Below are 25,217 nucleotides of genomic sequence, written 5' to 3' on the forward strand. Positions count from 1 at the left end.
ATGAATTCAATCCCAGATGAACCCACAAGTTTGTTACTATTTAGAAATTCCTTTCATAAAAAGTTCCCTTCAAGCCAGCAAAACAGAACGCAGACAAGTTTATAATATTCAAGTATAAATGGAAAAAAATGGTGATAGTGCAGGTCTCCAATGCATGTATACAACTGAGTCACAAATATAAAACCTTAACGCCAGTAAAGACAGTAAAGACAGATGTACTGATTGTATTGATACAACAACGATCCTTTATATACCTATTATGCAGGTATGAAGAATTCTAACAGTAGCCATATACATCTCAGTGCGACCTGGAAGATGATTTGCCTGTAAAATGTGTAAGCTGGATTAAGTAGAATTTACATGAAGATAGTAAAAAAACCGAAATCAGTCAAATGAATGCTGTCTACTTCAAATAACACCCCTTTCACTTTTGTTGATGTGCCGATTTATATGTTAATAATTCTGACAGACACTAGATATAGTTATGTTCAACGAAATTAAGAATATTGCAAAGTGTTTCATTGTATGTGAGATGTCGGTGTGCTATTTCAACAGACAGCTGGTGCAATACCGTGACAGCCGGGGAATAAGGTGTACGGCGACTCCGGTCTATTTACCCTAATCTACTAACTTTGAGGTTCGCTGACACTTCAACACTGTGAGCTCGAGACACACTGCACAAGGAGCGTCACTCTCTTCACTGTCCAACAGCTTTTGAAGCAGGTATGCACATATTTTATTTGATTTCTCTTGTCACCAACAGTTTCCCAAATATCCTGTCCTCTAACATATGATGACTGAATATATAATGCAGAGTTGATCTCTACTGCTTATCTTATTAGCACTTTAGAGACTTTATTGTCAATATTATACTATAGCTACGGATATTTGGATATATCGGAACCAGGCATGTGTTAGAGGCATGCAAAACATGATATATGTTGCTTACCGGGACGTCTCTGTGTGCTTGTCTCCTGCAAGATACTGTTTGCTCAAGTAAGATTATAATAGCTCTACAACCTATAGAGTACGAGCATGTTTTTCCATATTTTAGTTACATATAGAACAGATATTGCACTGCCCACTGTCTGCCTCTGTGGAATGTATATATTGTCTATTAGTCTCCAATACAATGAGGCTTCATTAAATGCCAAGTATCAAATGGCAGATGGGAGTTTGGCATCTATTCTTTACGTTAGAAAGTTCTGTGCTTATGTCTGGGAGTTCCTTTTTGGACCATATCAATCCTCCTGCCATGCACTGGGAATATTAAACCTCGCCCGGGTGCTTTGTTCACTATCGAACACTCGAATTTGAAGAGTTTGAAGGATTGATGATTCATTAGCAGCAGAATACGGAAACTTTCATACCGTCTGCCATTGCGAAACTTAGTCACACCCTGGCATTTCAAACAACGAAGGTATCATACCGCAATGGAGGGATAGCAGTATATGTACATGATAATCTGTAGTTTGCCTACGTTGCCGATCTTGTTCCCTCCAGCTTAGAAGTTGTATGGACTGAGATGATTGTAACTGATAAGAAATTGCTGACTGGTGCATGCAATCTATAGACCCCTAGAACTATTAACGGGACACAGAAATGATTGCAGTAAGTGCCCTTTGTGATAATTTATATTAGAAGTGCAGATTTCCTGTCTGTCTAGATTTTGGCAACTGATTTCAAGAGAAATTGAGCTTTCCTCAAATTGTTCAGATGCAATCCACTTCCCCGCTTTGCCCAGTGCGGAACTGATGAATACAATGTTCTGAACCACCTCAATATGTATACTATACTCTATCAATATGTATACTATACTGTACCGTAATGACGATTCATCTCCTTCAGACAATGAAAACATTATAAAACCAGTTCAGAAGTACAGAACTAAAACTAACCACTTTACGAAATTTAAGTGACAAATTTAGAACATAAAATGCATTTGGTGTCTTCCTTTTTATCGTTATTTTATTTATATTTGGATACTGGCTCTTTGGTCTGTTTGCTTATACAATTTCAATTCTGATATGTTGTTTAAATTAAGTCGTGACTGTAATTCCCCCTACACAAGTTGTGTTTGGACGTCCCTCGGTCGCATTTGCTATCGTCATTTGCCAGTGAATGCCGTGTGTATTATCCCAAATATCTTTAATGTAATTCACCAATTAATATACAGCATAACATAGAATACACGTTCAAAATCGGCTCACTACCTATTTGTAGCACAGAAGTTAGTGCCTGTCAAGTTAGATTGAGTTTGATCTTCTTTCTTATTATTATGAAAAACAATCCAAATGAGGTACTGCTTGAACGGCAAAGTTCATTAACTGTGGCATTGGTGAAATTATATTATTAGCATTATTACAATTTCAAGTGTCTACTGCATTTGTTGATGGCACTTGAGCGGGGACCGGTTATGCAAGTATCTTTGTCAGTTGAATAACTTTCAATGCCCGGGCCCTGAACAGACTACCTGGGTACGTTTCGTCACAGTCCGATTCATCGCACAATATCAAAAGACTGAAAATATGGAACTTATAGAGCGGACATTCATACTTCAGGTATGAATATGAGCACAACAAAATCGCCGATGCGTAAGGCGTTGTGTCGCAGTGTCAACAGCACAAACACTTAAAGCCTGTCATTATTTCACAAACCGTGCCTTGAAAGAGGAGGCTACACATGAGCCTTTCAACTCAACGAAGCAAACTTTTTTGCTAGCGTTTGGTAGCTATGGAGATATAATCTCCAAAGCAAACCCGTTAGGGAAAACAAAAATCGAAAGCTGAGTTATGTGAACAAATGCACGTGTCTGTATGTCAGTCTAATAATAATATTAATAATGATAGTGTAGTTCTGACAATATACTCACCACCGAAAGAAACGCAAATAGTGTTAAATGATTATATTGGCAGTGAGTGAAAACATGGCGTTTTTTTCTACTAACTGTACTTTCACAAAAGACAACGATTGCTCGAAAGAAATCACATGGGGTTTTTATTCTCCACATTACATGAACAACCAATAGATTAAATGCAGAATCTATATAACTCATGCCTTGAGGTATTGCCCTTTATAGGGAAGCAAATGCTAACGTCAATAACGGGCGTGACTTCCATTGGCATCAGCAAAAGTTACACATTTCCTCTCCATGCTGTTGAAGAGACGTCAAATGAACTTCCTCTGAATAATGTTGCAAGTATCAACAACTTTCTGGACATACTCACTGTTGGTGAATTTGTCTTTCCATCTCATCCCAGACGTGTTCGATGGGATGCTAATCTGGGTTTAATTGTTCTTGGTGACCTTGGTCTGGTACTTCCTCCTCTCTTGGCACAGATCACCCGTGAAGGTCCCGAGGTAGAATAGGCCTTCAGCTCGTTCAATCACTCACACACTCACTTCTCACAGATCAGGCGGTTCTCTGGATTCTCTCCCGGAAGTACAACCCTACTGACACTTTGTTATGCAAAAGGGCTGCAGTGTTTGGGGGTCTTAATTTTCTCCGAAAGATTCTTGGTAGAAGTGCCTGATTTCCTGAGAGAAGTGCCATTGCTGTCTGGGCTGCAGGTAGACGGGGCAAGGGTCCTGACGTGATGATGAGCTTTATCAGCCACACTGTGCCAGGATCATCCAAACCATCCCTGCTACATCTTCATCTTAATCTGTGAAAAACAATAATGCCTATTTAGGCCTGTTAGTTTGTCCATAAAAGAATCAAGAGGGTGGGAGAGTTTAGGACGATAGAAACCCAACTTTCCAAAGGACGACAGACGAGATTTGAAATTGAAAGTTGATGTCAATCATGAAAACAGAAAGTTCTATGTATGCGATGAGGAGATATGAGAGATAGCCTGCAGCAAGAATGTAGAGACATTTGTACCATACAGATAAATTTAGAGTCTATACGGAATCCAGTGAGAGGTTTGTTACAGTAATCCAGGCGGGAATTCACAAGACATCCCATACGTGCACTTTCTCTGGAGATGTATGTCCAAAGATGTGAGTAGTGGATACAAAATCAGTCTTGAATTTATTCATCAGTTCAACATTGTTTCAATTCACTAAGACTCAACGAATATTGAATCAGTTACACCACAGCAAGTTCTAACATGTCATTCAAAGTGCCCATTATGCACACCAAAATTTACCTAAGAGTATAAATGGCCTTACAACGTTAGTAGTATAAACAATGGTGGTTCTGGGCCACAGCACATCTAAGCATTAAGGAAGAAACTTCGCTTTCCCAGGCATAGTTGTCTCACAAACCCTCCATCAAAATGTAATCTTTCATCTACAAATTTACTAACACAAGAGATGAACGAAGACATGTACCCGGGTATTTGTGGATTGGGATGGCGAAGAAGTACTCTGTAAATATGATGGCTTAGATTGGTAGTGACCCAGAACACCCCATTGTTGATACTACTTAACCTTATCCCCCCTTGTGAGATGAAGATTTATAAAAACAAGTCAATTTTTTTAGTCTTATTAATTCATCTAAATTATATTTATCTTCACCTTCTTCTACAATCTCAGTTTGTAATTTAACACCAAGTGAAGTATCATTTATTAATTCATCTAAAGTATCTTATATTTATCTTCACCCTTTTCTACAATCACAGTTTGCAATTTAACACCAAGTGAAGTATACAGACTACCAAGACATAAAGAACTAACATCAACCACCCCTGAATATTTTGACCCCCTAAAAAGAAGTCTATGAATGTTATTCTGATCAGGTTATTTACCATTTTCCATTAATGGATGATAACCAGATATTTTCCCATTTATTATTATTGGTTTACTTTTATCGTATAATTTCACCCAATCAACAAATTGAGAAGAATTAGGTAATTCATGTATTTCAATTCGGACAACAGGATTATCTAAAGGGGTACCATTTTTCTAAATGGTTTGAATTTGTGTGAAAATTGGCAAATTATAAATTTCAGGCCATGGTGGATATTTTTTTAAATTTCTTTTTCAGCTGCTTGAGAAAGATATGAAATAGCTTTAAATAATGAAGACTCAAAGGGGGCTTTCATTTGGAATTATGTATGTTTTGCTTATCAAAATAGTTAACCCATATGGCTCTATGATGCCAACAAAACATTTATACAACTGGTGGGATACGAACTCACAATGCACAGCTACGGTTTATTAGGTTTAAAGTATTAAAAAAACACCTATAAATGAAGCTCGTGAACCAGGAATGCGAGGGTATTCCCTGAGCTCGTCAAATCACTAAAGGAAGAACAACCTATAGAATTACAATTCACGCCTACTCAGCATGCTGTAAAAAAATATTTGAGAGGTTGGAAGACGGAAGTTCAAGAAATATAGATGTTAGAGATACAAAACAATTGGTATTTCATAAAATGAACGAAGGACTGAAAGATTTAAAGAACCGCTAAATTCAATTTTTTGGTACTCTTTTTATCACTGTATATGAAAGACTTTTGGTTAGTCATAAACGAAACACCATTTTCTTTTTAAAAAAAACTTGTGGTTAATTAATACCAAGCGCTTAAAAGTTGCTAAAAAGCCATCTGCTTCTCTCTCGCCCGCAAACATAACCGCAGACAGGTTACGTAACTCTGTCGCCAGAGCCCTACAGTGACGTCATAGAAGGTCTGGTTTCCAGTTAAATGTATAGAAAATGTGTAGGAAGCTAGGAAGCTGATTTCTCGACGTCACCAAAGACTTGCCGAATTGTTGTGTTGCCGTCAACTGTTCCTTGGGGTCGGGTGATGGTGTCACTATGCACAGATTTCCACCAGACTCCGTAGTTTGTGCTTAAATTGGTTGTTAGTGTGTGCGAAGTGAGCTTTGTTTAAGCCTGTGGTATATACTAAATCAGACGGTTTGCCCCCTACCACGCTTCCAAGATAGAAAATGGAGTTCAAGTTTCATCGAGTTTATAAAATCAAGACTGCTTACTACACATTGCTGACCAAAAGGATTTTGCATGGATATAACGCTTTCTTCCTCGGAAACGAGGTTGTGGTCGAAGTGCCAATATTATCGTAAGTAATATTATATCGACCCCTTATACTGACCAATTCCAAGAGTGAAATCGTTATGTTATAAGCAATGTCAAGTAAAATCCTAATGTCCATCAAGAAAATACATATTTTACTACCAGTAGAAAGTAATTTTGATTTTGTAAGTCCGTTAGAATTATTGAGATTATGATTTGTTCTCATCAAGTTAGAAAATCAAACCTACTTTTTACTGATAGTCAAATATGCATTTGAATCATGGCCAAAAGGATTTTGCATGACACAACTTTTAACATAAGGACTTCTTCTAAGGAAGCAAGTTGGGGGTCGAAGTGACATTCATATTGCAAACAATGTTATATTGACCTCCACCTCACTTTCAAGAGTGAAATTGTTATATTATAAGCAATGTCATGTAAAATCCTAATGTCCATCAATAAAATACGCATTTTCTATGCCCACTATTATGTCACGGAGACGCTCCGCTCTGATTGGTTGAACTTTCGTTTGCAGTTGAGAATTTTGCACTGTTGACAAAAAGGTCGATTTAAGGTAATTAAAGATGGAAATGAGCATTTTTAATGACAGGGTTTCATTTATAACAATGTCAGCAAGTTATTTTGCATTTGTACCCTATTAGAGTATATGTGACCGTTAAGAGGCATTAAATTTCAACTAACGGTAAAGATGGCACTAGAGAAACAACAGGTGAATGGAACAACTGAATACACCAATGTTTTATTCAGAGGTAATCAGGAAGTTACAACGCAGTTGGATACTATCAACTCTTCTATTGACAGGTCGTTCGAAAACTAAATCCAACTAAAAAACATCCCAAAAGACTTTCCAGTCATCCAAAAGATGATAAAAAAAAGTTGGAAAGGTATAGAGGAGCCCACTCCTATCTCTCAGTGGCCAAAAATAGAAAAACAGAATCCAGACTTAGTTGTAAATATATTCAGGTACGAAGGTAAAACTTAATAGTGCAGTGGTTAAGCCCTTTATTGAATCACGGGGGTCGTCAAACAATTAATCTCTATCTAGTGCAGGAGGGTGAAAAATATCATTACACAACTATACAACATTTCAGTCGTTTGGTGTATGATCAAACGAAACACGGGGGAAAGAAACACTTTTGTGAAAGGTGCCTTCACAGGTTTTCTAGGTATGATCTGCTCGATTCGCAAAGGGAAGATTGCCTAGGTGTAGGTGGGGACAGCCGTACGAATAGAGATGCCGAGTGGGGGTATCCCCCAAAGACCCCATATGTTGGTTCCTGGTATGGTATTGGTATAGTATTACCTGGGATTCCTGGTATAGAATTGGTATAGTATTGGGATTCCTGGTATAGTATTGGTATAGTATTGGGATTCTTGGTATAGTATTGGGATTCTTGGTATAGTATTGGTATAGTGTTGGGATTCCTATATAGACATTTTTTGTAAGTATAGTATGTACTCAGAAAGCTGTGCCACCCAAGAGACTTGTCTTCGGAGGACATCCAAGAAATACGCTCCCTTTGCGGTGTGATCACTCAAAGCGAGGGAAAAAAATGCTGTACTAGATATGGTAAGATCCTGATGTCTTGCCCGCTGACAAGTAAGCTCCAAATCCGACGACACCCTCTAGCACAGGAGTATTGCCTGATGTAGAACCTTTCTGCCCTCTTGCCTGCTATGATCGTCTGTGGAACAATGGGACTCGTTCGGAGCAAAACACGAATAAAGTGTCAACTCTTGCGTCGATGTTGCTGGCTCAGGCAGAGCAAACAACGAATATGTTAGTCGACATCTTCTCTAAGCTGGACAAGGACACGGAAGAACTCCAAGAGGATATGGAAGTTGAGGAAAATTCAGAAGACATCGAGGAGGAACATTTTGATATACAGAAGCTTGGGCAGAGGGTAAAATCAGTCTAGAATTTTGTATATATTTTTATGGCTGCCTGCTCTGTGGAATGTCTTTTGGGTGACCTTGAAGCACTGCACATCAGCCAAACATGCATTTTGGACTGCGAGTGATGTATGTTGTTCATCTACATGCATTTCGGACTACGAACAATGTATGTTTTTCATCCGGACTACGAAGGATGTATGTTTTCGTCTGGACTACAAACAATATGCGTTTTTTATCGGGACTATGAACAATGTATGTTTGTAGTCCTTGTAGAAAAAAAATGTACGAAAGAAGGGATACAACAAGCCCAACAAGCATTTATTATGAAAACCAACGGCATAATAGAAGATACACGTTAAACTGTTTCTCTGAAGTCAATGTTTTAGATTGATATATTGTGGGGTACCTCCATGGAGGGAAACACCGATGAAGACTAGAGTAGTATAAACAGTGGGGTGATCTGGGTCACTATCCATCAAAGCCATTGTATTTATAGAGTATTTCTTTGCCATCCCAATCCACAAATACCTGTGCACATGTCTTCGTTCATCTCTTGTGTTAGTAAATTTGTAGATGAAAGATAACATTTTGATGGAGGGTTTGTGAGACAACTATGGCAGGGAAAGCTAGTTTCTTGTTTTATGGCTTAGATGTGCTGTGGCCCAGAACCACCATTGTTTATACTACTATGTTTAAAGGTCACATGCAACGTAAAACACAACTTTGCAGATTCGGGCACCTTTCGCTTTGCACTTATCGAAACAAATCATAAAAAATGCCAATTCAACCTATAAAGTTGAAAAAAACGTGATGAAAAAAAAGCCCGCGAAATCAGAGTTCAAACGTTTCACTAAATTCCCCCCAAAGCTCGGGGGAAAACTGGTTTCAGCAACTGTGCTGCACTGCGTCCATAACGCATGCGCAGTGAATAGATTTGCGGAGCTTGAAACAACCCAGCATCTTAGGTCGTGAGCAGTAGTCTGAACTTGGTTGTGTACACAAACAAGTAAATAAAATAATCTACTCGTTACGTAAAAAAAATTGTTGATTGTGGTAAGCAGCCTCTGTCACAGAGAAAGCTCAATGTCTGCTTTATTCACTCCTATATGTCTGCCTGTCTGTCTGCTAAAGACAATAAGCAATACACAGCTTCAATCATTGACCACATGCAATTTGTACTTCACACCTATCAGACTATACGACATAAAGAAAACAAGTTGATTTGTGACTCGTGCACCCAAGTCCCGTGTCTGCCACATTATGTAATTAAGCACGTGTGATACACTTGACATGTTTTTATGTCTGTGGGCTGCAAACAAACTACATTCATTTTTTTCGGATGACTGGATCTGACGGAAACTGGTGCAAACTCTTGTCAGTTTCAAGTCCTGCTTTGTACTTGGACGAATGACAGATTCCAGCCACGCAGTATTTTACCATCTCTACTGACATGATTTTTGATTGGATCGAGTGCAAATTCAGAGCACATGTATTTTCCAAACCCATCATCTCTATGTAGTTTCTTCATGGATAAGGACTTCTTTTAGTGTATATGATTTTGTTTGACAACAGTATATCAATCCATACTGAAACGACGCATCAAGTACACATAAAGAATCTTACTTTCTTGTGACTGGCTATACTTGTAAAATGCCTATCAAACAGATTATCTTTCTGTACACACAATGAACCCTCAGCATATCAGCAAATGAAACAGCCAATCGGAAGCCGTCGCTACACTTGAGTGCATATCCACCAGCTATGACTGGGTTCGGTCTCCCGAGGGCTTCGTTTCAGGGGAAGTAAGCCCAAGTACAAAATATTGCACTTTTGAATCGCGATTGTACGCTTATAATTTTGTTTATTTGTTTTTTTAAAAGCAGCAATGTATATTATGTGTCACGAATAAGTGATAAATGTGTTTTAATTATGTTTGATTTTTTGGTTGCATGTGACCTTTAAGTATATATGTGACTATCAAATTTGGGGTGTTCCCACACTTTTTGTTTGTACTATATATGCGTAACATAACGTGAGTGTTTTAGGTGAGTCTAAACTTTTCATGGGAAGTAAATATAGACTGCTTTCTGGCCTGAAGGTAGGAGCTGAAATGAAAAGAGCAATATCTAATTTTTCATGACTCTTTTCTCTTTGAAAAATTCATATAATGATTCTGTTGGCTGTGAGCTGGGTTTTTTTTCCTATAATGTCATATTGATGATATATGTTTTTCTCGCATAATGCAACAGCTGAAGTAAGTAGTCGGTCTTTGTATCATAGCACCTCAATGACCACTTGATTGGTTCGTCTTATTGTCGCACATAACATTCATTGATTCTGGGACGAGTCGACGAGTCCTCGAGTCCCACTGGGGCAAGTGGTGCTGAATGGTTTCGCCAGTAATTTGGGTAAAACAGTTTCTCCACTTAAGGAGATAACATATGGTATAGTTTACACAATCATGTGCAGGTTTATATTTTGTACATTTGGAAAACAGAATAATGAGGATGTGACTTGGACCAATGAATCTCATGACTACACAAATATTGACTAAATCAAAAGTAATATAAAATTATAATACCAGGCCCAGATCAATTTTTTGTTGTACTCATGGATACAATCCAAAGCTAAAACTAAAGAAAAGTAAAGTGTATATTAAGCAGAAGATGCAACCCATTTTGGTCTTGTGCAAATGTGTTTCATGTACTTAATAGAGCCATTCATGTACCTCGGAGGAAAACAACACATACTTTAGCTCGAGGTTGAAACACTTCCACTTTCCTGATACCTGCATTATCGACAAGGTCGTGGAGCCCGTCTAAAGCTTCTTCAAACATAAGCAGAAATATTTTTTAAAAAGGAACAAAGTAGATTGTGTAAATAACACCTTTAATCTTTTCGTAATCACAGGACAACTTATCATGAAAAGTGTAGAGGATGTAAATAAAGTTCTTCCATCCATTTGTCACGATTCATGTTTCACAGATTAAGGCATGTTGTCATGCATATGATACTTAGAATTAAAAAAAGCATGTATTACAATGATTTCAAGTGTATTTATGTTACTGAGACTATGCTACCACGAGTATTGACATTTTGGTTTGTTTTCAGATGTCCAAGATGCCAGAGAAGTGTATCCTAGTCACTGGCGGGGCTGGCTATGTGGGCAGCCATTCCGTCATCGAACTGATTGCGGCAGGATACTCTGTTGTTGTTGTTGACAACCTGGTCAATGCCAGTATGGGTAAGTACCTGACTATGCTGTAGCCAGTGACTGTCTTGAACTGTCCATCAGTTCATTCACTCACACAGAAACAATTCATTTGAACTTGAAGTTTTATCCATGTTAAATACCCAACTGACTTGCTAGCAAAAGCTACCTTTTTAAAGATCCAGTGTGGCCAATTGTTTTACCAACCGCTTCTCATAACTTGTCATAAAAAGTGTACAGGGTGTACGAGTATGTAACATTCTTCCATTCACTTTGCGTATTTTCTTTACGCATCATCCATCACAGATTAAGTGAGTGAGTAAGTTTAGTTTTATGCTGCGCTCTGCAGTGTTACAATGTTAAAAAGAGTGTATGAACTAGTGTTGCAATGATAGATCGTGTATTCATGCTGATGCAATGTTACAGCGAGTATTTACGGTGAGGTAATATTGTTACAGAGAGTATAGTGTTGCAATGTTACAGAGAGCATTTAGCTCGTTTTGTAGAGAGTACATAAAATAGTGATACAATGTTACAGACAGTATTTAAGGTGATGTGACATTGTTGTAAAGAGTATATAAACTAGTGATACAATGTTGGAGATAGTATTTAAGCAGATTCAGCATGGCTGTAGAGAGTATATGGACTAGAGTTGCATTTTACAGAGAGCATCCGTCGTGTGGAGGAGATTGTCGGGAAGAAGATCCAGACATACAATGTTGACCTGTTGGACAAGAAGGCAGTGGAAGAGGTGTTCAGCAAGGTAAGTAGAGTAGAGACCACATGAAATTCAATGTTCATTCAACTTAGCAAGTGTCCACTCTCCTCACATCCCCATCAGAACTTATGGGTATGTGAGAAGTCCTTTTCCTATGGATACATGCCACTGAGTGGATACAGTTCCACTTTCTACCTTAGTGAACCAGCTGTTGCCATGGAGGTATGCAGTTTGATAATCAACCAAATTTGATATGAAATGTCATTAGACAAGTACTACCTGCTATTCAACAACATCAATGGTAAGGGGTGGAAAAAACACTTTCCGGGTCTTTAACAACTTTATCAGTGTTTCGACGAATCATTTCCACAGCATTGAATTTAATCGCATCAACAGAGATTATTCACAGGATGAACGTAATCTTTCAATTGATGATGACCATGACCTACTGGAATAGATTGCGAATGGTTCACCTATTTCATAGCCTTCAAGTGAGTCATCCCCTGCAAAGACGTACGACATTGTATGTCAAAGGTAAAGACATCGAGACTTTAACTCTGATGTTGCAGATTTCTGAGACTGTGAAGCACCTTGAAGTACCTTCGTGAGATGTCAACACCTCCTATCTATACACTGAAGTTTATGTTATACAGCACAGAGGCTTTCTGCAAGACGCCAGAGATTGAGAAAGACTTGCTCTTGGATGATATGAAGTCTTTCAACGGTGATGTTGAAGATGAACATTATCACAACTTCCAGAAGATCATTCTGCAGCCTCAGATCAAAGCAAAAAGCAAAAAATTCAACTACGGTCACCACAGCTTTCATGAATCATTTTTCAGTTGAAGTTCATGAACCCTTCTGCAACAGAATTCGCTATGGAGACCTGCAAATAAGCAACTCAGAAGACTACCACACTTTCCTCTTTACAGGACACTATCACCCACCTGCAACAAACCTTCAGGCAGCTTTAGGCCAACTAGAACCTATGATCATCATGCAAATGCAAGCTTTCGAGTTGGCTTGCAGTCCCAGACCCTCACACAGCTTCAGGCATGCGCACAATGAGCAGGGTTGAAACAGACTGCTGGTAATCCTTCAAGTAACTTGAAGAAGTCATAACGAAACCTTCTTAGAAGACACCATCAAGACACACACTCAGGCATCAGAGAAGACTTCCAAAATTTCACCACCACAAGACACTGCTGCCTGTGTGCAGCCTAGGATTTTCTAGCCTTAGCCTAGATGTTCATGTAGCCATCTGCCTGACTTCAAACTTATAATTTAGTACCACCTCAAGTAGTAGTATGGCAATCAACATTCACACAGATATCTACACGTTCGTTATGGATACTCAGCATTCATCAGACAGCATCTAGATGCAGCCTTTCATGCAACATCAGACGTTTGTTAACCCTTTACGCTACATTAACCCTTTATGGTATTACACCATTCCTGGTAATCACCTATCACACTTTATGGACATATTTGACAAACAATTAAGGAAGCTGTACAAGATTCAAACGATTGGATCAAGTCAGTTCAGAATGAACTTCATATACAGACAATCTATTCAGAGAATCAAGTTCAGAAAAAAAAATCCAAAGTCGGATTTCCAGCCAAATTATTTTTCCCCTCCATTGAGCATGCAAATGTTACCCCCCAACTGTTCAAGTACAGTCATCAATGGTGAATGGAAGATTATAAACCTCCAGTGACATCACTCTTTTGTTTCACCAGGCTCTCTGTTTACTGAAATCCAGTGGACTTTCTACTGAATTGACCACATCCCAGGGAGTTTCTGAGAAATAGCCCTTGAATTTGAATTTGTACTTGTTTTGAAGATTTATATGACTTTGTCTTGCTATCACTGACTACAATCTTCCAACATATAATACAGATACCTAGTTTCGAGCCTGCAACCCTTAGCTTACTTCCTTGAAGGTTTTATCCACCAGGCTAGGAAGGATTGCTTTGAAGAATGAGACTGTGTGTTAGTATGAACCATCTGTTCCTCACAAAGATGGGTAGTGTGAGCAGCGCACATGTAGGACAGGGGTAGTGCATGCATTGAGTGTGCAAAGCAAGGTGCCGGCTGACAGTCGTTTAACAGTAGATTTTAACAGTTAATACCAAATGCTTAAATTACGTCTAAAGTACATCTTTGGTCGGTTCATAAGTTGGATCGGCCCTTCCCCCATTTCCCTCTGCCATGGGCTTACTTGTTCAAACAAAATCTTGGTTTTCATCCTTGACGTAACCACTTATTAGAGAAGACCCTTTCATTTGCAAAGATTCTTAGAAGATTACATCTCAATGTTAAGAGAACATCCTTCATTAAGAGTAATCCCCTGAGTATGTATTGAAAATACTGCAACCAAACTCAGAGGTGTCTGCTCACTTCATCAAAGAAGTGGTAGAATTCATTCGACCGTAGGCCAGTCAAAGCCATTCCTTTTGGTATCATCAGAATTCATAGAATACTGTGAAAGCGGCATAACATCATACGCATGCACTCACTCAATCATCTTAACCATCGCGAGGATCCTGACACACCAAACCGTGACTGGATTACTCTTCACAAAGTTTGTACTCGGATGGCAAGAAGTCACCATTCACGGTGGTGATCATATGTATGTGTATTTTTTGTTGTATTGTCCATTATTTACCATGCAAAGCAAATTTCCTTCGGGATAATAAAGCCTTGCCTTGCCTTGCCTTGCCTTGCCTTGCCTTGCCTTGCCTTGCCTTGCCTTGCCTTGCCTTGCCTTGCCTTGCCTTGCCTTGCCTTGCCTTGCCATCGTCGCTGTTCTACATGAATGGATGTCTTTTTGACTGCCTGTTTGGCAAAATACAGTACCAATGCGCAGATCAGATTTAAATATCACGTGTCACAAGCACCGGGTTGAGGTGCCAACAAAGGCTCGCCAAGATTCAGTTCCAATTCAACTTCATACACGATTGCATATTCAAACTCTGGCGTCAGATTCTTGGATCAGAAGAAACACAAGATATATAATGTCCCGTTAAAGCTCTTTGCTTTTATCTGCAAACAACGACTTTAATAATGATGGTGTTCCACAAGGCTGGGGCACTATTTCCACTTAAGTCATGCAATCTGCAGGAAGTGAGAGTAATAGATAACATGCGGTAACGTCATAGCAACTGTTCCATCACAAAAATTATAGGATGTTTATGGGAGGCTAATGCTGTTTTCACCACCACAGATGTTGCAGGTAGTCACCTTCAAGAGTATAATGTTCATCCGCAATCACGTAGGTTACTGTCCAACAGCCGAGTCCATTCCCTAGGTTTTATTGTATAATTCAGGGGATGGGTGATACCATTCAGTTACGTTTGTTTTCTCTTCGTAACATACGAATCACATGTTATTTTATACTTCTCTCCATCCATACGCTAAACACTGTGGTTTGGAATATCACAAAGAATGCAATATTTTCAGGATGCATTCTATCTATACATAGGGGATGGTTCTCAAAACTTAAGTAAGTAATCTTCTGTATTATACTGAACTTGATTTTCCTTTGTCAAAACAGCCATAACACTAGGCAAAGTGCCCCTTCCTGGATCATGTTATTGTCGTGGACAACATTTTGTGTTTCTGTATGGAATAGGTTTCTTGGAAGGATTCTAGTGTTGAGCATAATATGTCGTCAGTGTGTACTTTGTATATCTAATAACTATGTTTCTTGGGTAATATACTATTTTGCAGCTACATATGTCTGCTTGCAGCACACCTTCAGTGCAGTGATCCACTTCGCAAGTCTCAAGGCTGTTGGGGAGTCATGCGGTCGTCCACTCTTGTACTACAAGGCAAATATTGGCGGAACTGTCAACCTTTTAGAGGTCAGAGATGCGTTTTACTAATATTCTTTTTTCAGCCAGTCTAAGGCAGTCTCTCAGTCGGAAATATAAAATCAGTGGTTTGGAGTAGCAGTTTGTTTACATTATGTTTAGATTTGTCAGTCCCTTTTCAATGTTCGTTAGTTTCCCAAGTGGTAAAGACCTGTATCACTTTGAGCAGTCCTCCAACATCAAGACATCAACACATTCTGGACAAACACGGGCCAAGCCAATGGTTTCACCGAGAACGCAGTATTATGGTTTGATATTAGGACTCCACTGCAACATATGTACAAATCTAGTGTTTAAAGCGTTCTCTCGTCACCCGGGGTCACTTTGTGCGTACAATGTTTGAAGGTCATTTCTGGTGTCTGCGTCCCATTTCTGGTGATATTGATGAAATATTGCTAAAAGGTTTGGATTCAAGTATACCCTGATTAGGTGCATGATTGTTTTCAAAATTATACGGCAAACTTCCAAGATGAAATTAATGTGAGTTTTCATCCTGAATTGGAAGGGAAATAAAAAGCTCCATAGGAAGGTTTATTGAAAACCTGTGAAGTGAGTTCCATGTTTGTCTTCCTGACAGGTGATGAAGGAGAAAGGGGTCAACAACCTGTTGTTCTCCAGCTCTGCAACAGTGTATGGCACACCACAATATCTGCCTCTGGACGAGAAACACCCAATCGGGGGATGTACCAATCCTTACGGCAAAACAAAATATTTCATAGAAGAAATTTTAAGAGATCTCTCAAATGCGGAAAAGGTTGGTGAAAATGGAATGCATTTCAAGGTGTACAGTGATGTTTCCAAGTAGTTTTGTTGTATCTATGAGTGTAAATTAGCTTGGTGGCAATGACATCCACAACAGTAGTCGGTTTATTGTTTATTTGCAAATATAAGCTGTATATCAAAATTAATCAAAACAACACCTATTTTCCAAATATCTTGGATGTGGCGCAGTCTAGTGTATCAGTGTTATTGAAGACCTATATCACCATTTCACCATGTATGTGTATGCTAGTGGAGGTGCCTGTAGTGCAGTGTTTGATTTCCCGATTGGTGTCCCCACCTAAGATTTCACTAGAACAAGACGGGGCGGAATCAGGCACACAGTTTTCCTTTGCTCTAATCTAGCATCAGATTATATATTATGAAAATTCCATGCTGTGTAGTTGGATAATTACATGTCGTCGTGCCCTGGCAGAGTTCCGCATCCCGACTGGCTGATCGTAGAATGGACGTTGCTTGCAGTGGCAGACGTCCCCAAGTTTGTGTTGCTGTCAGCAGTGTTTTTATAGTACTGATTGTATTTAGCATGGTGTGATTTAGATTGAAGAGTAGACGTTAATAATATATGTCATTAATCCCTTTTGTTTTAACTATATCTAAAAATAGAGAAGGGAGTTCACACCTCTGCTTGTTTGAGAAATGTCATTAATTATTTTATGTTGTTTGTGTGTGCAGGAGTGGAACATTGTTATCCTGAGATACTTCAACCCGATCGGTGCCCACAAGTCGGGGAAGATCGGGGAGGACCCCCGGGGCACACCGAGGAACCTGATGCCCTTTGTAGCCCAGGTGGCAGTAGGTAGAAGGTCTGAACTAAAGGTGTACGGCAGTGACTACGACACTCCCGATGGAACAGGTGAGTGAAGTGTGAGGTCTATAGTATCAGTATCTGTACCTTTCTTGTAAGTGGATACATGATTAAACATTCATGGCTGCTAATGAACCCCTGCAGAGACTCTCCCGTTTTAGCAGCATTGGATGTTTAGCAGAATTTGAGTGGATTTAACTTCTCTAACTCATAATGAACCGAGCATCAAAATATGTTTTACATGCTTAATGGCGTCACAACACATGCTTCTTCGCATCTTTAATGTAAATTTGGCGTGAAAACGGTTATAGTCCTCTGTGTTAGTCTTCCCTTGACTTAATTCACTCTTTTGCCTTTTAGACATTTGTAAACTATAGTCCCAACACAGACACGTTGCTACAGTGTTGGGACAAACTCACTTTGACGCAGTGCCAGTATCGATAGAATAAACTTGTCTAAGGAATTGTCTAAATCAAAGAAAATGTACAACGTACAACGATGTCAGGGTACTTTAAAATACTTTGGGCTGCAAAACATATTTAAAGGGTAATTGGCTACACTGTGTGAAATTCATGCTAAGCATAATTTGAAAACCATATTTGTTTGTGGCCGATTAACTACACTGTTGGTATGAGAAACTTTGGTTGCAGTACGTGTGGGGAGCTTGTGTGGAGCATGTTACCTAGATTGCCTCCCCTGACTTATTGCCAGGATCAAGTCAAACATGGTGCTGTTTATTTTAGGTGTTCGGGATTACATTCACGTGGTTGACCTTGCCCAAGGTCATGTGGCAGCTATGAAAAAAGTCGAAGAGGGTAGCGGTATCAAGGCGAGTTACTTATATGGCCGAAACACGGCCGACTTCATGTCAGTCCTCCTGGAAGTCAACATGTCCTCAGTCACTGATTTGAAACAATGATTACCGCGTCCATGTCGCAGCTAGTTTCAGGTATACACCTGAGTCGGTGACATTGTTGAAACATGGCGTAGTTGTCCAACAGACATAATACGTGCTGCTGAAATTGTCCTTCCTTGATGCCCTTGTGTCAGAAGACTTCAGAACAAATATTTTTTTTAAAATACCGCATACACAGAATATACCCATTCTAACCAGTGCATCCATTTTAACCCCATACTATCAAGCCGAAACCTGATTCTGTTGTCATCTTAACCCTGACCAAACGTGCCACATATAGTAGCATGATCAAGTAGGTGAGTATAATCATCTGCAGCACGTCTTCGCCAACCTCAACCAGTATTCAAACAAGTTAGTCAAGCGAACCATCAAATTAACAGACGACTCAAGCATCCAGTTGACATCCACACTATCTTTACTGCCTTCCCATCACTGAGAACCATCCTTAAAGCTTAATGTTCGTAAACCACCTTTTTCAAGGTCAGCTGTGAATGTGGTGACTCCGATAAAGGTGAAACCTCTCGCCACGTTGATATCCGCATCCGCCCAATCAGACCACCTACAAAAAGTTGAAATCCTATCCACTAGTCGGGATTTCTCAAAAATAAAACGTTTGAAAGCCAGTGAAATCCGGCGCAACAAACCTTCGATTAATAGAGACCAAGTCTATTACATAACATCGGCCTACGAAGAGTTAATGAAACTAAAGTCTTTATCAATCAGCACCCTTTCAGCCTATTTTAACCGTTTTCACTACATAATCCGTCAGACTTATTGGTTTCATCGCCCGTGCTATTTGTTATTCTTACTTCCCGAGTGGTCTCATCCAAATATATACCACTTCTAGTCAATTACACGCTGTTCTTAACGTTAATCCCATGTTTGTCAAAACACACTGATGTATATATTATTCTCAATGCTTGGTTCCATTCGCTTTTAGTTTGAAAACGATGTAAGAATCTACACTGAAGCGTCTCTGCGCTGTAAATAAGACGTTGTTAATAACCTCTATTTGTCTGGGATATATTAAGGTCTACAACCTAGGCACTGGACGTGGCACCTCCGTTCTGGACATGGTCAAGGCTTTTGAGAAGGCATCAGGAAAGACGGTATGTAGTCAGTGCATTTGACCATTATCTACAACGCATTACACTTTCTATACAATGCACAACGCTACACAACCAAATACACTACACAACCCAATACAATACACTTGACCCCGCCTCCCTCCCTTTACAGTACACTACACAACCCAATACAAAACACTCCAATCCCAAATACAATACCTTCGACCTCCCTGTACAATACAATACGCTACCCAGTACAATGCACCCGACGTCCCCGTACAATTCACTGAATTACACTCGACCGCCTTGAACATTACACTACCCACAACAACACAATTGATCGCCCTACATAATACACTACCCACAACACACTTGACTACCCACTACAATACACTTGAACGCCCTGTACAATACAATACACTACTCTCACCCACTACAATACGCTCGATTCCCTGTACATTACACTACCCACCACGATACATTTGACGTCCATGCACGATACCCTGCACAGAGAGAGAGAGAGACAGAGACAGAGACAGAGACAGAGACAGAGACGCGTCCTCCTGGGACAATCTTGATGAACCATTTCCTTTTTCACTGCAGATTCCATACCGTAAAGTTGAACGTCGTCTTGGAGACCTGCCTTCATTTTACGCCGACGCCTCCCTCGCCAAAGCAGAACTGTCATGGACAGCACAAAAAGGCCTGAATGAGATGTGTAAGTCCCCTGTGGGTGTAAACAGACCATGTATATTACGTTACGTGCAGAAAGTACGTAACTTGGACAAAGCACTGTGACTGTGTGTCCCAATCCACCCAGCTGTGGATGGGTATGCCTGGTAAGGATGGGAGCGTCACATTAACTCACTGCGCCTGTAGTAGGCAGCATGAATTGTACGTTCTCCCGGGATCTGAGATTGAAAATACGATGTGTCGTTGTGGTGGACATCTAATGATCGCGGGAAAACAAAGCGCCTCTGAGCAGTTGTACTGGATATCAGCGCTATACAAATGTTAGCATAATAATAAGGTATACTATGTTCATTAGATCTTACGACTGTTTACCTCACTTACATTCTGTCACAAACCCAAGAAAGGTCGAGTTTACAAACTTTTAAATGTTATATAAAGATGAGATTTACAAGACATTTACACTTTAGTCAACACGGCATTAACTAGACATTTGCCTTCAATGACATTACAGTAAATTTATAATGGGCCTGCAATGATAGTACTGGTAGATTTATGAGGAGGACTGCAATGACATTACAGCTGGAATAATCTACGATCTTGTTCCAGTTTCTGTTCACAAATAAAACCTAAAATATTAAAGGTCACATGTAACTAAAAAATCAAACATAATTAAAACACAATTATCACTTATTCGTGATATATAAAACGCACTGCTGTTTTAAAAAAATTGAATAACCAGAATTATAAACGTAGAATCCCAAATAAGAAGTGCAATTTTAAGTACTTGGGTTCACCTCCTTCGAAACGAAGCAGTCGCGATTCCGAACCCAGTCAGAGCAGCTGGGAGTGCACTCAATTGATACGGAGCCTTTTCATTGGCCACTGGTTTATTTGCCAATACGCTTAGCCGGTTCTTTGTTTATAGCTTATAAGCCCGATAGGTGTTAATTTCAAATTGCATGTGGTCAGTGATTGAAGTTGTGCATTGCATATCGTCATTAGCACAGAGGCAGGGAGGCAGACAATTTTGGCAGACAACTTCCCTGAGTGTGTAACATCAATGCAGTGTTTCATTTTAGACAGAATACACGCCCTACATAGAAACATGCCATTTACTTGGTGTCTATTTTTCTTTACAATGTGTTCTATTCATAGCCGCCTTATGAAGATCACAGCTCCTTTGACATTTATTTTCTGCACACATGAATAAACATCAATTGAATCAAACATGCTGCTTGACTTTTGTATTATATGTACCCAGTGTCCTAGAATGTATAATACATGGAGATGGAGGCAGTGTAAAGATTGAGCATTTGTAAATGTCTTAAAGAAATGTGCAATGAATCTCTATAAGCTTTTTGTATTAGAGATCTTTTTGAAAGGCAATTTTTTACTAGAAACAGGGAGCCTATATAGAGGGGGAGAAGAAACTCCTCGAAAAGCCGGTCAACATATGTCTCGGGTCGTTACGTGACCAGTGTAGCCAATATGGTGGCAGCGTAGTATTTAAGATGGAGCCCGGTTTATTTTCAACAGCTGATTAAGTTCGCTGAGTGTTACAACAACTGAAATCCTACATGTAGAAGATAGGTTAACTATTTTGTCACTTCAGTTTAAGTGTAATAATTGGTATTAGTGTCCGTATTAGGACAGTAGATTTGTAGTAAAGTTTCAAGTCAGTAAGTTATAGCTCACAAGCTTCTATTCTTGATTGACCGCGAAGATAGACTAAATTGAGCCGATAAAAAGTTCTTTCACACATTCGTTTAATTTTTAGAAGAACATACCTTTAGTTGAAATTTCTTCACAAGTAATAGTGACAGTTTTGTGAATTAAAAATTGTTAGGGTGTAATTGAGGTGTGTGAAAAATAGGACATTTCGCCATTGAAATGCTATACGCCGCTGTTTTAGTATTCCTAGTTACTTCCTCAAAACATCTTTCACGTACACCTTTAATTCATATGAGGGGAATATATTATCAGGTGAAATGTGTTCGCAAGTAATAGTGATAGTTTCATAATCTAAAAAAGAATGTTAGGGTATATTTGAGGTGTGTGAGTAATAGTGATAGTTTCATAATCTAAAAAAGAATGTTAGGGTATATTTGAGGTGTGTGAAAAATATGACATCGGCGATCTGCTCTGATCCGCCATTGAAATACTATACGCCGTTGTTTGAGTGTTTCTAGTTATTACTTCAAATACATCTTTCACATACACCTTTAATTCTTATGAGGGGAATATACTATCAGGTGAAATGTGTTTGCAAATAATAGTGACAGTTCCATAATCTAAAACAAAATGTTAGGGTGTAATTGAGGTGCGTGAAAATATGACATATTGCCAATCTGATCTGATCCGCTATTGATGCTTGAGGGTTATAGTTCCATAACTTCTTTCTTTCTTGTTGATCTTATTATTTGACAAAACTGGACAGGTGTTTAAGAGCGCTTTGTGGGAGTTTTACACTTTATTTTTTAGGGCAGTGTGACAGTGTTAGTTAACATTTTGTTAATGTCCATTCCATTCCCCACATGCAATAAGATATCTGAATTAATTATTAATGCAAACAAAAATGTTTCAAAGTAGATTTTTTAAAAAGACAGCTGATGTTAGTTAACACGTGTTCTCGCGATACTTTTACCTTCTTTAACATGTTTTGGGAGGGAAGGCCGCGGTGTGTCATTTATTCTTTCATTCATTCGCCTATGGACTTCTTTCTTTTATTTTTTTTCTTTCTTTCATTCATTCACATAATTCTTGCTCTTAATTCTTATCATAATACATGCATTCATTCATTGTAAAATTCCGACTGATACAATAAACTGGCTGAAGTTCTGTTAAACCTGGGATAATCTACAACGTATACACTCTATATAGTCTCCCTGGTTAAACACAACTGAAGTTGCACTGGGAACGAGCCAAGTCACTGTGTGCGTCGGAGCATGACGAGGCACACGCTAATTAGTACAAATTGTAAAGAAAGCAAGCGAGTGACCTATCCCTGTTGTAAAGCATCCCTGCTAGAAATGAGGAAACCGCCGAACTAATCCCAGTCAACGTGTGAAACATTATATATTTAACAGCAATAAATAGATGAAACAAAGATCTTTAATTTCAAAACATTGGTCATTCACGAAATGAACAAATGAATGTTATAAAGCTGATCTCTCGTCTTGCCTTTTATGGATATAATAATCCGTTTCGGGACATATAAACGAAGCATACTTTTTCAGGGAGCGTAATGAGATTTTACAGGCGCTTCCCGATATGATGCGCAATTCGCACACGGGTGACTTTCGGAACAAGAACCTCCTGGGGTTTTTTTTAGCGAAGAGACAAACAAGCGGATTGGATAGTGATCGATTAGTCTTGAATGTACCTGTACTGACAGTGACGTATTTATATCAATAAATGACAAGGTAAACATGCAGACTTTTAAGGCCCATAGGTGATACAGCCTGGTTATTGCGTTCACAATAGATTGAAACTATCTGGGAGAGACTGCATATGTTAAATTTATATGAGAACATTATTTTCAAAGACATTCAAATTCATCTCATGAGTTCTAGGAAATTCAGTTAGATATGTCAAGAGGATCAGATCTGTATCACTATGCATGTGAAGTTGTTCATTTACAACCATTGCCATCATCCTTCTGGTACCTGTACTTTGTCATAGAAATTCCATAAATAAATGATTAGATGATGGTTGTCATGGTAAAAGACCTTATCCCATGGGAAATCCTAGGAACTGTTGTATATGAAACGGTAGTAAATATGTGAATACATGATGGTTACCAATGTAAAACAACCTTATCCCATGGGAAATCCTAGGAACAGTTGTATATGAGAGGATAGTAAATCTGTTAATACATGATGGTTGCCATGGTAAAAGGACCTTATCCCATGGGAAATGCTAGGAACTGTTGTATATGAAATGGTATTTAATCAGTTAATACATGATGGTTGCCATGGCAAAAGGACCTCCTTATCCCATGGGAAATCCTAGGAACTGTTACATATGAGATGATAGTAAATATATTAGCATATAATGGTTGTGATTATTTTTTGCAGGTGAAGATCTGTGGAGATGGCAATCAACCAATCCTAATGGCTTCCAACAAGCTGATGGCAAATGCATGGCAAACAGTATATAAATGCAAATGCACTGATCATAAACTCCCTTATTAGTGTTGGGAATAAAAAAACACTATCAATTTTTGGAGGACATTTGGAGACTGATTATTGATAATAATCGAAATATATACCTTTTAAATGTAATTGTCAATTCTAAGAGTTTTTTCCAGTTTTTTTTCTAATTATCTTTATAATAACTAATATTGTCATGCAATGAAATGCTGGCATGCAAGAAAGACATTGGAATTATAATTAAACAATAAAAGTGGTTACAATTTTGCAATGTGCATAGCCTTACACCGCTGAGTGCAGGTTTCTTCGTGAATATTTGTCACATTTAATAGTTTACTTCAAGTATGTTATAATTAAACAAAATTCTGATTAATCCAAAATATGCATTATTACTATCAATAATCAATTTTTATCCTTCTTTTGAACAATTTTCGATTATTTTCAGTCATCTGAACACCACTGTCCTGTAGAGTATTATTCCTGTCATAAATGTAGTAAGACTAAGTACATATTTCTGTATGGTATTGTTCCTGTCTTAAACATAATAAGACAATGTATAACAAAAATATGGAACATGTTTACTGGTAGTTTCCATTTTCTATATGTAATCATTTCCCAGTCTGCTTCAATAATACAATATTCATGTTTAAATAGTTCCTGTCTATGTGCAACGAAAATAAAGAACATATTTACCTTTACCTTCTATTTGCCTTTCTTTAATCTGTATATACTGATAAATATCTCAACAAGTAACAAAACCAGTCAGAAGGCAGTATTAATACTATTAAGCTATATTTCTGCTGAGAGTCTAAGGCCCTCAGGGTTAGTTAGAGTAATTATGAGTAATCCAATTACATCCAACTGGTTTGAAACACATTTCGTCCCACCAGGACTCATCAGTGCACCTTGGTTTCCCAAAAGGAACATGCAGACATGTTTCAGTTGCTGTCTTACCTTGGATTGGCTGGAGAGATTGTCAGTCTCATTCTTCTCCAACCTGTCCTGGCACCACAATTGGCATCAGTAGTTTTCAAACTGATCATTCAGTTATCCAATCAATGTTTGGATTGCACAAATGTTTTGCAGTATCAAGAAAG

The 25,217-nt window shown here is 38.7% G+C and overlaps 2 protein-coding genes across 2 annotated transcripts in view; one reads left to right on the forward strand and one right to left on the reverse strand.

Moving 5' to 3' along the window:
* LOC137291711 (replication termination factor 2-like) overlaps positions 1-25,217 on the reverse strand; it is a 559,227-nt gene that overhangs the window by 23,095 nt on the left and 510,915 nt on the right. The gene's annotated exons all lie outside the window — the stretch shown is intronic.
* Positions 567-24,818, forward strand: LOC137291709 (UDP-glucose 4-epimerase-like). Its single transcript, XM_067823163.1, has 10 exons — positions 567-723; positions 11,012-11,144; positions 11,777-11,874; positions 15,583-15,696; positions 16,283-16,459; positions 17,161-17,341; positions 18,037-18,122; positions 19,241-19,318; positions 19,880-19,994; positions 24,046-24,818. Exons 2-10 carry the CDS (start codon positions 11,012-11,014, stop codon positions 24,126-24,128), a joined length of 1,065 nt encoding a protein of 354 aa, XP_067679264.1. The 5' UTR covers positions 567-723; the 3' UTR covers positions 24,129-24,818.

The sequence above is a fragment of the Haliotis asinina genome, chromosome 7 (assembly GCF_037392515.1).
Source record: "Haliotis asinina isolate JCU_RB_2024 chromosome 7, JCU_Hal_asi_v2, whole genome shotgun sequence".
Lineage (NCBI taxonomy): Eukaryota > Metazoa > Mollusca > Gastropoda > Lepetellida > Haliotidae > Haliotis > Haliotis asinina.